The 17,062-nt window shown below is 30.5% G+C and overlaps 1 protein-coding gene and 1 long non-coding RNA gene across 2 annotated transcripts; both read left to right on the top strand.

The window, feature by feature from the left end:
• The first annotated feature begins 80 nt into the window (after positions 1 to 80).
• LOC132747245 (latrophilin-like protein LAT-2) lies at positions 81 to 5,594 on the top strand. The gene is made up of 7 exons (XM_060736570.1): positions 81 to 121; positions 1,215 to 1,347; positions 2,050 to 2,156; positions 2,508 to 2,610; positions 3,350 to 3,500; positions 4,641 to 4,710; positions 5,309 to 5,594. Exons 2-7 carry the CDS (start codon positions 1,327 to 1,329, stop codon positions 5,592 to 5,594), a joined length of 738 nt encoding a protein of 245 aa, XP_060592553.1. The 5' UTR covers positions 81 to 121; positions 1,215 to 1,326.
• A 1,601-nt stretch (positions 5,595 to 7,195) lies between these two features.
• LOC132747242 (uncharacterized) lies at positions 7,196 to 9,718 on the top strand. Its single transcript, XR_009628102.1, has 3 exons — positions 7,196 to 7,620; positions 8,812 to 8,889; positions 9,248 to 9,718. It is a non-coding gene; the product is annotated as an uncharacterized LOC132747242 (long non-coding RNA).
• The last annotated feature ends 7,344 nt before the right edge of the window (positions 9,719 to 17,062 follow it).

The following is a 17,062-nucleotide window of genomic DNA, read 5'->3' as shown; positions in this document are numbered from 1 at the left end:
GTAATAAATAATAAAAAATATTCTGAATTGTTGTAAAATGTTCATTAAATATTATTATTTTCTTCACTTTACAGAAAACATTTAATAATGCGAGATGTTCTTTTTGGAAGGAACCAAAGAGGTAACTCATCCTACTAATGTTAAGCAGCTATTCAAAACTTTAGCAATCTTTGCTGCTTTTTTAGAACTCCATATGTCCCTACTATTAGGAATCACATTTTATGTAAATGACATATTGCAAATCCAAGTGTTAAAAGTGAGTGCACATAATTTTACTTTTTACCATAATTGTGTCAAACTTTACTGTGAAAAAAATATCACCAAACAACTTGCGCAACGGACAGTTCTTTAAATGTGGTTCAGAATGTATTGATGCGTTCAATTTTTAAAAAGTGGACAGTCCTTTTACAGTTTAGGTAGGATTTTAATATTTTATCCTACAAAATGTTTTGATTAGTGATAATTGGTCAATCACCATTATATCAGCCAATCTCTTGAAATATATTCCTTATTCAAGTGATCTTGATAGAGGAAAAATGAACATAATGTCGCTTTAATAGTCTTAGACAATTAAATATCCGTATTTTTGTCATGTTGCATTGAATTTTAAAATTATAAGTGTGTATAACAAAAATGTTTTTCTGTAAAAATAATGTACGGTTAATGGTGTTCTGAAAATCGAATACTGATAATAATAAGCAGTTATAAATCACACGGACGCGGCCAGTGTTTATGAAATAACGCACAGTATTAGACTTTTTAAATTTTTTGGACGTATCTGACAAATATGCAAGAAAAAAGAAATTTGTCAATAGCTACATTTTCATTGCTATTAATACACAATCATCTTTAAAATGTTTAAACTACTTTTTACCCAAAACGGCAAAATCTTAGCAGCTAAATCTACTGATAAATATAATCATAAGTTTTGCATAAACCTGGTGGCCATAATGGAAGCCATCTTGGATTCATAAACGTTTTGAAGGTAATTTTTATAAGATTTCGATTTTTGTTTAACAGAGATTTTACACTTGCCCTATGTTAAGTTCTGGATTTAGGATAAAACGGATATTTTGTATTAACATTACGTCGAAATCTCAGAAAAAACGACATTTAACACTTTAAATAACGGCGATAATAAATATAAGCCATGTAGCCTATAAGCTGAGAGTCAATACATTAACGAAGTATTATTGTTCTCTTGCATTATGAAGCAAAACGTCACAAGGTTATTGGTCTGATGAGGGATGTCGACAGAAAACAGATGTCAAGAACAAAGATGTTGTTGTTTGCGTTTGCGACCATCTAACTAATTTTGCATTGCTAATGAGTCCATCAGTGTCACCGGTATGTAAAACGTTTGCATTAAATGTATGCATGTCACATCATTATAATTCATGTTAATTCAACGTGTAAAAAGACCGTTGATCTAACAATGGTTATGTTTTGATTATGCTGATGTATAGAGAGCCGCTTGTAACATAAGTGAACAGATTGTTTACCAAAACTATCATATTATGTAAAAAAAATCAATTCTTAACAAAAAATCATTTTTCTCACAGGCAGATAACAACAAATTATATAGACATATTTAATTTAGTAAAAAGTTGCGCGTGTTAGACCAATAATTAACCATTACGAGCTAACAAAGTGAGACTGGAACTACAACGGTACTCGCATTTGCCCTAAATTATAGCACACATGTCAAATGCATTTAGTTTATTCAGAATATCGTAATATGCCATATTTATAGTGCCAGTGTGTCGTAAAGCTTTTCAAATAAATAAACAATGTTACAATCATGTCAAGCATTTACATTTGATCAGTTCATGTTAATCAGTTAAATATGGAAATAAGAAAGTTTCTTTCACTCCTCTTTTGCAATACAATCTAGAAAAAGAAGAAATAATGGAATTATATCTTCTAGTTATAACATTAGTTGCAATTGAAATCGACTACTCGTTTTTTTTTTCAAATATAAACAGTAAAAAAAAATAACTTTCAAAAACTATGCATTTAAATTTTGTTTGAAATACATTATTTTTTCAGATAAACGAGGATCACACCAAGGCTCTATCAGTCATATCTAAAATAGGATGCATCGTTTCCATGATCTTTCTAGTTTTGAGTGTAGCGATACACGCTTTTTTCTGGAGGTTTGAAATTACACAATAACACAAAAATCTACAACAGAAAAAAATTAATATTAAAGAGAATTAAAGCGTGATCAAATTAGTCACGATCCGAGTATTATGATTATGTGTAAAGCTAGTAGTTGACACATTTAAAAGATTGCTAGTTTTCAGCAGTTAGTCTTTTTCTTTTGGTATTTTATATTTGCTTAGTTAGCAAGTCTATTCAAACATTCGTAGACACATTGAAGATAGAAAGAGCTTTATAATCACGAAAGCTTACGATCTATGCCGATTATTTTACGAGCGTATGATCTTACTATATTTATACGACCACTTTCAAAAATTCAAGATTTAAGGTAATATCCTTTTCAGGTTCGTTAAATCGGTCCGGACAATTGTTCATACAAACTTATCCATTTGGCTAATTGTGGCTTATATCCTGTTTCTTGTCGGATTTAACAGAACAGAAAACAAGGTAAAGTCTTGATCTTATAAGGTTAACCAAAGACGAATATACTAAAAAGTTCTAGGAAAAAAATTATATATATTCCTTTCAGACGAATAATAGGTTCACTTAAAAATCATTCTTATAACGATTCTACTTATAAAGCTGCATGCATCCAGATGACCATACATGTTTCAATGAAATTAAACCTTAAAAAGTGTTCTAAGATTTTAGGAAAAGAAAATAAGATTAAAGACTTAACTAATAGTTAACATGTTATGTGCGACTAATGACTAATTTTTCAGTAGCTATAACCATATTTCTACTCTGTTACAAACGCAGTAAAGGCTTTTTCTTTGTCCTCATTTATGTAATTAACATGAGTTGTGAGTGCTGTTTGTATTGCTTAAATTGCTTCCTTAAATTACTTCACAATATTTTACTTTTTAAATACATTATTTCGTTTATTTCGTTCTTTAAAAGTATATTTCTTCTCTTGAAAGTTTTTCTTGTTGTAAACAGCACAAAGTCTTTATGCATTATTTGAAAATCACATGATAATTTTGTATCTTGCAATATACAGTAACCATTTGAACAATACATGTATATAAACAATTATCATTATATGAGCTTGTAAAAACTACTTGTTGTATTAAGTAAAAGACTCCAGTTTCATTATAAAATGTTTGTTTGTCGCATTTTCTGCTAGAAACATTTCATTTTTAACTTGACGATGTATTGAAGATTTGAACGCTTTTACTAATTTTAGGACATTTGCACTGCTTTTGCGGTACTTCTTCATTTTGTGTTTCTGGTCGTTTTCTTCGGAATGCTGACAGAGGGATGCAGCATCTCGTTTCCTGTTCTAAAACCTTTAAGTTCTAGAAAACCTGGCATACCACTAATGATAGCGTCATATGGTACATAAGTATATATATGTAATATATTTCTATTTATGATATATCAGTTAAAATCATAAGTTGAGGAAGTCCTCTTGTTAGAAATTTTATTAATTCATTTTAAAAATCAGAGAAGAAAATTAGTCATCTGTTCTTGAAAATGACGCTTAAGAGCATGAAACTCACTTTTAGGGACAGAAAACTATAGATGTTAGTGACTAGTTTTAGTTTCATAAATTTCTTTCAATCATGATTCTCTTATGTTATACAAAGTTTAAGAAAATGTTTTCCACTTATTTAATCGTTCTGTTTTTGCCTTAAAAACAGTTACTGAAATTTAATTTTTCCAATTTGTTGTCTACAACCTTCATTTATTATTTGTTTAATAAAATTATTAGACAAGATTTTTCAGAAAAACCCCCGACAGGATAAACAATAGAGACAAATGTCCTCAACAAAATATTCCCTCCTTTTTCTGGGGGGGTAAGAAAAAATTATTCACCCGAATAGTGGGGGAAAACCTGCTTTTGTCCCACGATCCCCTGCTATCTCTTCGGATAAAAATAGTTTAATATGAGCTATTTTTAATTATTCCCCAGTGACGGATTTTTCGGGGGATAATCAAAAACTGCTTTTGCAACGTTAATTTTATTTTAGATTTTTTAAAAAAAAAGAGTATCGTATTTTTTGTACGTAAATCTTACATGTTTTTTGTTTGTTTGAAAAAACTGTATTTTCAGTTCAGGACGAATAATTGACAGGCGTTTGTCTGTCTTTGCTTTTATTATTTGTGGGGTTTCAAAAATTGTATTAAATGAAAATCAATAAATTTCATTTACCACATGAATCAAATCACAAAACTATTCTTTAAAAAAACCTTTTCCTAGCCCGGGGGCTAACCCTTTGGTAAAAACCCCGGTCTTCAGGAACGATTCAGAGTGTACAATTTTTATATTTCCCTAAAATTTCAAAAGAAAAAAATTTTTGTAAAAACCATTTAGTAATAAACTAGATTACATAAAGCAAAAATTTAATCCCGATGGTAGAATAAAGTAATAAAACATAGTGATTAATGTAATATGAAAAAGCCAAAAAAACTGATTATACATGTAGTTTAATAGTAAAAAAAAAAAAAAATGTCAATAAATTTATATTTTTAAGTCATCGCTGTTATAATTGTTGTGATATCTACGGGTGTAACACAGCTACACGGATATGGATCCGAACAGGCGTAAGTATATATCATTTTGTTGACATAATTTTAAATTAAACAAATATAATGCCATAAAAGTTACTGTATTCATGGTCAATATCTACGCATCATACTTCAAAGCTGAGTTTTTGATTGCCGAAAGACAAGACAGACTGATATTACAAAATAAGGAAGTCAATAACTCTTTTCAAATATGGATTTTCGTTTTAGCTTGTCCATCTTCGCACCCTCCTGTCGCTAAAATTATACATGAAAACTAAAAACTGTAAGAAATAATAACAATAATAAAATTATCTCAATAATGATAATAATAACAATAAACAATTTCAACTGAAGCCTTTTATGAATGAGTGCTTCGAGCGACCACATTGTACTGATAATGGTGCTGAAATGATTATATTATTTACATTGCAACAATAGAAATGGATAAATATAAAATTCAAAACATGTCGTAGTAATGTCTGGGAGAAAAAATAATAAAACAATTACAATATAAAATTATATCTAAGTTGGAAAACCTATCAAAATGTTACCCGCGTAGGATTGTATAATAGTTTTTTAGGGTTAAATAATGTTACCGATGTAAATGATATAATTTCATGATAATTTGTTCCAGATGCTGGTTATCAACTGAGACTGGGTTGATATGGGCTTTTCTTGTTCCGGTCTTTTTTGTTGTTCTGGTATGTATACTTTATTGCTTGTTAACTTGTAAAGCCATAAAAGAGCCTTTAAATATTCCATCATTGCAGTCAGCTATTGTTATATTTTGCTTTGAGTCACTCATGTTGAAAATCAACACACGTGATTCATCCGTTAATGCACATTTTAAAATAGAGAAACATGATATAGCTTACATATATATTATGTCACAACGTATTATTTATTCGTGCTTTACATGACACACGAAGCTTCTTTCATCTGGCAATTTTACGGTTTAAACCGAGTCTGCAATTTTCTTGTGATTGTGTTGTGATTAATGCTTCCGAGGGATCAATGTTTCCAGATTTTTATACTTCACAACAGCGGGTGTCAAGTGCTGTGTGGCAGCTGTAAAAAGTTGCCCCGTACTTCACTTCCGTGATGTTATTTTTTTCTGGTCCTTCGGGATCATTGATGCCAGCACTATTAAGTGTTGAAAATTAAGTACCGCTTAAGTCGGTGCGAGGGGGCGTGAGAGATGTTGCGCGTATTCATTATGTTTAGACTCAATCAAACCGAGTCTACAATTCTCTTTTAATTTTGTTGTGATTAATGCTTCCGAGGGATCACTGTTTCCAGATTTTAAAAAGCGCCGCATAATCTAGTTGTACATCCAGGAGTTGTGAGTTTAATCAACCTTTAATCCAACTAAGTTGTGCCAAAGATGCATTCACTTACACTAAAGAACCCTCGGGCCCCTGGGGTTATAATTTTTTTTGATACATTAGATTTAATAGTCTTTTAACTGTATGTTGCCCAAAAACAAAATTCCGGAGGAATATAAATTAAGGGACAACACACCTTTTCGTCCTTGAAAAATTTTGGGGGGAAAAATCGGTTTTTATCTTTTTTAAATAAAAAAAATAAATAAAAAAAACTTATCAGTTAACATATCTTTTTTCCTTTATATATTTTAAAAATTTAATCTTTTTTCTGTGATTTTACAATGTGCGGCAAACAAAACTTGTAAAGAAATCAAAAAAGGACGGGGAATTTAATATATTGTCCTTTTTGAGTTTTTTAGTTTTTTAATTTTTTTTTTCTCAAAAAATTTTTTGCCGTAATTTTAATGCCCCTTTTGAAAATTTAGTTTTTGTTTATTAAATAACTTCTCTGTTCGTATAATCGTTTTTATATTCATATGCTTTGATTTCAGTACTTTAAGTCCACATTCCCTTTATGTATATCTAATAGTTATGTAACTTCTATTTTATTGAGAAACATATTTATTTCTTGTGTAATTTTTAAAAAAATAAAAAAAAAACATCTCTAAATGAAAGAAAAGAAATTCTAGTAATAATGTAGTGAGAACATTTAAAGAAATTTAAGGGAAAAGTAAAACTAAATTTTAAAAAACTTCATTATAAAAAATGATATCAAAATTGAAATAAATTAAGTATAATTTATATTAGTCATTTTAAGCAGCATTACGTTGTTTTCTGGGGCTTTCCCTGATGGGGTCTGGGGGTTGAGCCTTCCAAAATAAAGACCAGTTATTCCAAAAATATTTGCTGTTTTTTAAAAAGTTTCCCGGGGATCCCCATTTGGGGTTAAATAATCAAATTTCGTATAAAATTTTCTTAACATATGGGTTAAATTAATTCAGGGGAAAACAGGAAAGGGGTTGCCCTGTAAATTAAGGTTTCTTCCTCTTAACCCCAGGTCTGTGAGTTTAAGCCCTACAAGGAAACTAATTTAACACAAATACGGATAAGCAGGTTAGGAAATAAATAATTAATGAGGCATGAAGTTCAAATTTGCAATGATTATCAGAGTATCTTTATCTATTAATTATTGATTTTGCTAAAAAGGACCATACAAGGCGGTTTTGTTCCACTTAGCATCATCCGCTTAAGCAAAGTACAAGTTCCAGATGAAGATTTCTTGAAAAAAAATTATAATAAAATGATGATTGCTATTATTTTTCATTGGAAAAGTTTGAGCGGATATGTTTATAGTTAACGTGTATTTATCAATTGATAATTGTAGGTTTTAGAAACTTGTATATATATATTGAACTTGTTATCTTAAATATTCATGTTTTTCCTATAGTACATGTACGTCGGTGTTATTATATTAATCAATGTTTAAATATATTGCTCTACGGTGTTAAATATTGCTTTATATAGTTTTTCTAACATCGTCATGATTTTTTTTAAATGTGCACAATTATATTTTTGACAGGGATTGGTGATCTTCATATTTCATTGCCTGATGGACCAGAAGGTAACCTCATAAAAATTCGCCGATATTTTTATTATGAATGACTTTCATATTAATAGTTTACGTAAAATATATGTTATGTTTGTTTAAATATTTTTATTCTGAAAAAGAGAAAACGTTATAGCATTGATTAAATTTAATAAACAAAATAACCGGATGAGTAATACAACAAATATTATTATATTAATATTGACTATATATAGTGTGCCCTTGAATATGATGTGAGATTCACTTGCAGATCAGATGACATATTTACAGAGGTGATAGCCGAGGTAAATATGACTTTCTGTCGTTGAATATCACATCACATTCAATGGAACACTAGTCAGTAATTGTTTCATCATATGAAAAGATTAAGAATGATAAAATCACGACAATAGAACCTAATTCGTACAACGATACAACGTTTGACGTTTGACTGTTTTGTTGAAGCGAGGGAAATAGACGCACGTGTCAGGCGTGAAACGACTTCGATACAAAAGTAATGTAATTCAAGTTTATATTCATCATTGCGGCGTAACCTTTAACTATAATAGTCTAGTTATAATATTTTAATCGGGAAATATGCCATAAGGATTATTTTTAATGCGCACGCGTTATTAAGTCTACGGTGTATGGTCATTGACTATGAGTCTCAATCTATTTTTAGATTTGGGAAATACAGTCCAGCCAGTGAATATGATATTGCACCCAGTATATATAATTTTATAAAAAAAAGTTATCTTTGACTACTGTTAGGAGCTATATTGATATTTTATAATATTATTTAAAGCTTAGGCTAAACGATAAAGACTTTGGGTCAAGTAAATGGTTTAAGAAAACTTTGACAACCGGCTGTAGATTTTATTACTATCTAGCCTAGATAGTTCTGATATGCACCTCTTTGTTTTACTTCCCTCCTTTCGGTGTAAGATTCTTGAGTGTTCAAAATGTTCATTTTCTTATATTTTCTCGTAAGCGGCCCCCCAAACGAGCGAGCTTTTATATTGTGAGACTGTCAATTTTATAACCTGTTCATGTATTTTCATTTTTTAAAAATCTAAAAACAAAAAACAAACAAAACAAATAACATATATATTTAAAAAAATGTCCAAAACCAAAAAATGAAAATGTGATTATTAACAAGTAGAATATATGTTACTTTGATGTCGAAAATAAAACATCAATGTAACAGAAGTACGAATTCAATTTCAGATAAGAGATACATTTTCAAAACAAAAATACAAGTGGCTTCAGACGCATACGTTCGATAGATCAGGAGTAAAGAAAAATGTAAGTATTTCATTATTATTATAGTCTATTTTCATATATATTATATTCGTAGATTACAGATCATGCTTTACTTAAAACTGATTTTGTTATAAAATTTATTTAGAAAGTACCAAACATTTAAAACAGTATTTCGGAACAAAAAAACACAATCGATTAAAACGTTCAGTTACAGAAGCAGTTTAATTTTATTAAGAGGAAATTACAAAACAAAACCCAGAAATAAACCCTGCCTTATATATTGGTAGGCAGTGACAGTTTCATAGCTTTTAAGCCGCAGATTTTAGATGCCTGACTATTTATGTTATATAAACTTATAGTTTAATTTGAAATAAATTCTGTTTTACTCTTTTAATTAAAGGAAACAAAAGACACAAACTGATTCATCGATGGAGTATTTTCGATATCGATCTGCCGAACGTTTGAATTTTCGTATCTTCTCATTGACCCATCGAACAAATATTTCAAATATTGATTTCAACATGCAACGCTTTGCAATTTCAGAACTTTCAATTGATTCTTGAAATGTCAATACGCTAGGGGTTGGCATATATACAGTTATATTGTTAACTTTAAATCGTAACGAGTTGTTGTATTTCGTTTTCAAATTGATGTATGTTTGTATGATTGTTTTTGTTTACCCGTGTATAATTAGGATTAAATGATTATGTGTTATCGCAAGAAAAAACAAATACCAGGCATAGATATTGTAAAGTTTGGATGTAGATGGTTTTGCTCTGGTTCACACTTTTTATTTGTAATGCTACAAAAATACATAATGGTGGTAAGAATATTTATTTATACATGTATATTGTTATTTTCAAAACTGATTTTATACGTACACATTATATGTTATTTTGGTTTTGGAGTGATATATGTGGATATATTACCTGTTAAGACTTTATATCACCCGAGCCGTTAGGCGAGGGTGATATTTTATCTTGGCAGGTAATATATCCACATATATCACTCCAAAACCAAAATAATAATTTTATTACCATTCCCCTGCCGAGTTTAGACGATTTTTAAAAAAATCATTGCTGTTTCAAATGAAACGTCGAAATAAGATTCCCTTTAGGATACCTCTTCGTCACAACATGACGTCACATAAATACATGACGTATTTTTCCCGTACCTTACGAAAGTAAACAAGAGAAAAGGAGTAGTCTATTGAACGCACTTTTTTGTTATTGATATCAAGCTTTCACAAGGTCATATTTGTTTTCGATACTGATGGTAATGTGTATCATTACTCTACTTTGATAAATATTTATCATTTGACAGTTAAAAAGTGCTTTTAAATCGGAATTTACACCGCGTAAAATCGAACCGTACGCGCATCACCTCAGCGCATGTTGTTTACAACGTTGGGTACCAAACGGGGAAATTTAGTGTGTATATTACCCGTCTGGCTCGGTTATATCAATTTCTTTCGGGTGATCAATATCCAATCAAAAAGGCGGAAAAAATCTGGAAGGGTAATAAATACATCTATGTTAATCATCATATCTGTAAATCATTAGTTTTTTTCTGTGTTGAATTGAATGGCAAAATAATATGATGAATTTGAGATTTCTTATTAAGAAGCAGTAAAGAATTAAAAACGAGTTGTTATTCAAACCATAAGTTATCAGTTTAAACTTGATGTTTGCAAGGGTAAGAATATGATATGAGAAAATCTACGTTATGAAATTCCTCAGCTGAGAACGAATTTGTCTACTTATACAATGTACGAATGTAAATAATTGATAATCAAAGAAAGAAATACCTACGATCAGACGAATCATTTAAAAAAATGAATATAAACAACCATAGCACTTTTGAATATGAAAAAATATGTCTGTTTATTGAGGATATTGTTGAAAAAGTTATATAATGAAAATAATGTGCATGTTATATGTGTAAATGTATTATATACAAATGTTGTGTGGTAATAAGTACTGAAGGTACTCTCACTTTACATATATTTTGTATGCATAATTGTGTGTATGTATTCTTTTTGAGCCTCGAAACCTTGTTAATATTTATTTGCCTCATGTTGCCAATATCTTATACAAAGATATAAAAATAGAAATACAAATTTTTATTTCTCTCAGAAATAAATATTGTATTTCTATTTGTATATCTAGACTGTTTGTGAGAATTGTTTATGTAATTTGAGCTACTATGTTTGGATTAAATGACAATGTATTTAACTTATTTGTCGCTGAACATCTTTGTTTGTATTGGCTCGGAACATATGTTAATGTTGTCTGTTGAATTAAAAATTTGTATTTTACTTTTTATTGTTTGTATAATGGATCAGAGTATGCCAAGTTAATACAGAACATTGCATACCAAGGGTGAAAAGCGAATCACAACTCGCTAAAAGTTGTAACAGTGTGGCCAATTTGTGCCATATCAGGGCGCCGGACAGAAAAACGAAAATACGACAAATTTAACATTTTGCCGCATTTCCGCCCCGCGGGGCGCAAAATTACACAAAAGTCCGCATTCACAGCTCTCCAGAGTCTAAGATGTCGTCCAATAATATGCAAAACTGTTATATCTGTTATGTAATTTGTAGCACAAATTATGCTTATTTGTAGACAAAAGTGTTTAATTTATTTATTTATTTTATACTAGTCTGATCTATACATACATATACAATTAAAACAATATACATGCAGTAAATTGTAACAGACTGTTATAGTTTATAAGAGGAGCAACTCCACAGTCAATATTACAGAAATCTATAATATCTACTGTAGATCTACCTCCCTTATTATCATAATTATACACATTTACATGTCAATATACATAAATAATATCTCTAAGACATTTACAAGTAAAACAGCATATTCATAGCATTGAATGTTATACTTAAAATAATAATAAATAAAAAAATGTACTAATATATACACCTACAACATAACTGTATGAGTAATTACATTAATTTAGAGTTGTTTATATTAAAGTGGATGAATGAAATCTCATTACTGTACTATACCCTAAATTATTGTCTCCTTATAAATGTACTTAAATCATGTATTAGCACTTATTATATTTTGTTATTATACATTCTAAAAGTTTGATAACAACCACTGACCTCGACATAAAATCTGCCATAAGAAATGTGTTAATAAAATACTGAATTATGTAAATGTGGCACTATTGGGCGTTATAAAAATCACACTGGCCATAGCTTTCGCAGAAGCGGTGGGTCTACCGCAGCGACGGTGGAGTATTCGTCGCAGAAGCGGTGAATAAAATATGGCCGTTTGTTGTTTTCGGTAAGTATATGACTGAATTTTGTTTTATATTTTAATGTTTTACTGGAAACACTCAGTGAGACTGGAGCCCACACATGTACTCTTTCAACCTATTACACGGGCACGGTGCAATTCATTGCCGTTTATGCAAACACTTCTGTACAGTTTGATGAGGGGACGCCACTTTTGCCTAATTTTGGTTAAAACACATACAAATGTGTGCAAAACGACCCATAATGCATCGGCATCACATCGAATCAATGATACTTTCACAAATTAACCATAATTTGGAAAATTGGGAAATTAGTATTGCCTGTTTATAAAATAAATGACAAAAAATGTTTTCGTCGCAGACGGCGGTGGATTCGATTGCAACGCAGTGCGGTGGGCCCGATACCATTTTTTTATATTTTAAGAATTTAACTTGACGTACGGCATTTTTCAATTGAGAACAGCCCTTTTCTTACTTTGACATATGAGAAACGTGTTTATTTGATGTTTAAAACGATATTAATTACTATATATACGCTCGTACAAATATATGTCCGAGGCCCGCTTTCATTTTCCTTCCATTGAAAATTACTTCAGCCATAATTATCATGGAATAATCCACGTTCAACCTTGGACTTAAAAAGACCGTAAGTTCGTTTTTTGTCATACAGACATACATGTATAAGAGATACTCGTAAAGATAAACAGAACATGCTTCTTGAATACGAAAATTTAATGTCACTGTGTTATATAACCATATATAGTGAGAACACCAATATAAATAAATTGTATGTTTACAGCGTAAGAGTTATTTCAGGAAAAGTTTTTCTCTATTACTTTTTAGTAAAGACCTACGCGTTTAATAGCTTTAGTTTATCTTCTTTTTCTTAAATTGTGACATTTATAAAAAAAATGGTTTCAAATATGGTATATGTTTAAAGAATTTTAAAGTATGAAATGAAATAAAAAAAAAAGGTAATAGAAGTATTTTATGGAATTAAGTCTTTCTCTAATAATGTACACACATATAGTAAATAACGTAATATGCGGGAGAAAAAAGATTTTTCAGACTTACATTTAAGTCATATGACCTTGAAATAACCACAATTAAGGAAAAAATCAAATTCACGTACAGGAAATGAAATCGGTGAACCCTAAGTTTTTTTCCCGCTCTAAAATGTTTATGTTATCATATTCTGGCATCATGCTTAATTTAAAGAATATAATTTTATCGAACCTCCTTAATTTTGCGTGTATGTGTTTTATAATACTGCACGTTTGTTGGATAATCGTGACGTTTATATACATACAATGTACTTTTTAAATACATGGCTGCCGTCAATTTATGAAATTATTTCATTTTTTTTTAACAAAAAATGCTTGATGTATTATGAGTTCGTTACAAATAAATCCAACAGGTTATATGGTCGTTTATTATATGATCTAAAAATAGCTGCAATCTCATTGGTCCAAACTGTAGTCAACATAACTTTTTATAAAATCATATTCACTGGGTGTAGTATCATATTAACTGGCTAAATTGGATTTTCCAAGTCTAAATATAGATTGAGACTCATATTCAATGACCATACACCGTAGACTGTTAATTACGTGTGTTAATTAAAAAATAATTGTTGCGTTTTGTTCTTTATGGCATATTTCTCGATTGAAATAACATTACTTTACTGTTATACTTAAAGGCTAAACCGCATCGATGAGTATAAACTTGAATTACTTTTGTATGCGCAGCGTTCTCGTAGTCGTTGCACGCCTAACACGTGCGTCTTTTTCCCCGCGCTTCAACGAGGCAAAATTTGTACATGTATATAAGGTTGTACTTTTTTCGTGATTTTTTTTTTAATTCTTAGCCTATTCATATAATAAAACAATTATTGACTAGTGAGCCATTGAATATGATGTGATATTCACCGGCAAAAAGTCATATTGACCTCTGCTATCGCCTTGGTCAATATGTCATCTGACGGTGAATATCACATCATATTCAATGGCTCACTAGTCAATAATTGTATAATATAAACGGTTGTTCGCAATATTAATAGCTATCGAAGTTCTTTATTATACTTGTACATGTGTGTAAAAATCAGAAAATAAAGTTACAAATAAACCAAAAATCTCTATAATTAAATAAATGTCTCGATTTTCCAATGAAAAATTACGGTTACAAACATGCAGTATTATAAAGTTTATATACACGACTGCTGTTTATTTAATAAGAAATTGTATGTTTATGTATTATACATGTATTTTCAAACAACCGTTTATATACGGCCATATTGCATAGCCTTTCAAAATCTTTATAACTAATATGATACCCTCGAAAATGCCATGAATATGTGTGTTAACTTTATGTATTTATAACTCATATGCCGCAATGCAAAACTATATGCTTATATATATATATATATATATATATATATAATATATATATATATATATATATATATATATATATATATATATATATATATATATATATATATATATACCTGCCATGCCGCTTTTAAATAAGTCAGAAATCGGCATTGGTTATAAGGGATAACACGTCATCACGTGTAACATGTAAATGTCTGACACATGTGCTATTTTGGCTGGATTCATCACATTTGTGGACTTCCCTGCACATCGCTAAATTTCCTTTCGGTTGTGCATCAAGGTCAAATATTATGACTCTTAGTTTTCGCCGTTTCCTCTACGGTCCAGGTTGTCAAATGCATGATCCCTAATATGAACTTGGAAATACAAATATGATAAAGGGCACTACATTATGTTCTTACATACCTGCGCTTTTCAACTGGAATGGTACATTCACACTCAAAAATACATGATACCTAGTAATAACCCGCAATAAATAGTTGAACGTGGATTATTCTATGATAATTATGGCTGAAGTAATTTTCAATAGCGGACCTCGGACATATTTTGTACAAGAGTATATATAATAATCAATATCGTTTTAAACATCAAATAAACACGTTTCTCAGATGTCAAAGTAAGAAAAGGGCTGTACTCAATTGAAAAATGCCTTACGTCAAGTTAAATTCTTAAAATATAAAAAAAATGGTATCGGGCCCACCGCACTGCGTTGCAATCGAATCCACCGCCGTCTGCGACGAAAACATTTTTTCTTTTTTTATTTAAACCCGGAAAAACAATTTCCCCAAATTTTTCCCAAAATTTTGGGTTTAATTTTAAAGGTCATTTATTTGATTTATGCCAGTATTATGGGGTCTTTTGCACACATTTTATGTGTTTTAACCAAAATTAATAAAAATGGGGTCCCCTCATCAAACTGTTTCAGAATTTTGCCCTAAAAGGGATGGGAAATTTCCCCCGTGCCCGGGAATAGGTTTAAAAAATAAAATATGTGGGCTCCAGTCTCATGGGGTTTTTCCAGTTTAAAAAAAAATAAACATAAAACAAAATTCTCCCCTATACCCTTTCCGAAAAAAACAAAAAGGCCCCTATTTTTTTCCACCGTTCTGCACGAAACTCCACCGGGCGCTGGGGTTTGACCCACCCCCCTTTTGCGAAAAGCTATGGCCAGTGTGAAAATGTCTTACAAAATCATATATCACTCATGGTCAGATCATGGATGGACTGGTCATTGGTGATTTTCAAAACAGGAAGATAAAATTTTCTTGTTGGTTTAAAAATACATTTATAACATTTATACAATAAAAGTTCTTTTGCTATTAAAATGTTCAATTTAGGCAAGAGGTGAGACACACACATCATCAACTTTATTTTTTTTTTAAATTAATAATGTATATCCTCACCATACATATAAAATGAAACAATTAAAATATTTATTTATTGGTACAAAAAATCTCTTTTAACATTAAGTATTTCGTAGCAGGATTTTACAGTATATTTGACAATATCATCGTTTGACAAGAAGAAGCAAAGCTTGGCAATATCATTACAAGAAGTAAAACAAAGTACAATTTTTCAGCAGCATTTTCTAATAATTTATTTGCAAATATCAGTGGACTGGGGGCAATGCAATAATACCGCGCATCTCATCTCGATGCCATTATTACAAATAGGACATACTCTATTGTTAACATTTAATCTTTCGTAATGCCAATCTCCAATCTGATTGGTGCAAACACCACATCTAAAATTTTAGCCAATGCTGATCTATGGCAATAAACATAATTTTATTAACATAGTGCCTCCTGTTCAAAATCAAAATTTAAATTTCTGAATATTACCTTAACTTGTTTCTACCATCCACCAGAATTTACTAATATACAATTTACCATCAAAAGTTACCAAACACATTTCAATTTTTAACATAAAATGGATCCCCAGCCCATATCACCGGCTACAGCAGAGCTTGGAATGTATTATCCTGTACCTAAGAAAAATCTCATAGCGCGATTTTCCACAGCTTCTATACAAGAGAATTTCATAGAACTCCAAATGACAGCACGATATGCTATAACTGGCCACATAATTGAGTCACAAGAGTCCGGTTTGAGTCGGATGATGCTCCCCGAATAGGTTTTGGACAAAGGAAAATACACCTCTTGTAGTTTCAGAGTTATGTCCCACATTGATCAATGTGAACTATCAACCTACAAAGTTTCTTGTTGATATCTCTTATGGTTTCCAAGTTATGTCCCGAACAACTTCAAAAAGTGAAAATAAACAAAGGGCAATAACTCCAGAATTAGGCAAGGCAGAGTGATGATTCTTGTGCACTGCATATCTATCTATTAAGATATATCTACCTACAAATTTTCATGTTGATATCTCTTATAGTTTTACAGCTATGTCCTGGACAAGATTTTTCTAAAAAGGGAGATAATTCAAAAATGAGGCTTAACAGAGTTATGGTTCTTTTTCACTGCACTTTTACTTAATGAGATCTATCTACCTACAATGTTTCATCTTGATATCTCTTATAG

The sequence above is a fragment of the Ruditapes philippinarum genome, unplaced genomic scaffold (assembly GCF_026571515.1).
Source record: "Ruditapes philippinarum isolate M1 unplaced genomic scaffold, ASM2657151v2 ctg7_1_1_1_1, whole genome shotgun sequence".
Taxonomy (NCBI): Eukaryota; Metazoa; Mollusca; class Bivalvia; order Venerida; family Veneridae; genus Ruditapes; species Ruditapes philippinarum.
This window is presented reverse-complemented; position numbering and strand designations above follow the sequence as displayed.

Excerpts from the sequence above, each read along its gene's own strand:
- LOC132747245 (XM_060736570.1), top strand. The coding sequence starts at position 1,327 with ATGAGTCCATCAGTGTCACCG. Across the intron at positions 1,348-2,049 it reads TGAGTCCATCAGTGTCACCG|ATAAACGAGGATCACACCAA; the intron begins GTATGTAAAACG and ends TTATTTTTTCAG. Across the intron at positions 3,501-4,640 it reads ACTAATGATAGCGTCATATG|TCATCGCTGTTATAATTGTT; the intron begins GTACATAAGTAT and ends TATATTTTTAAG.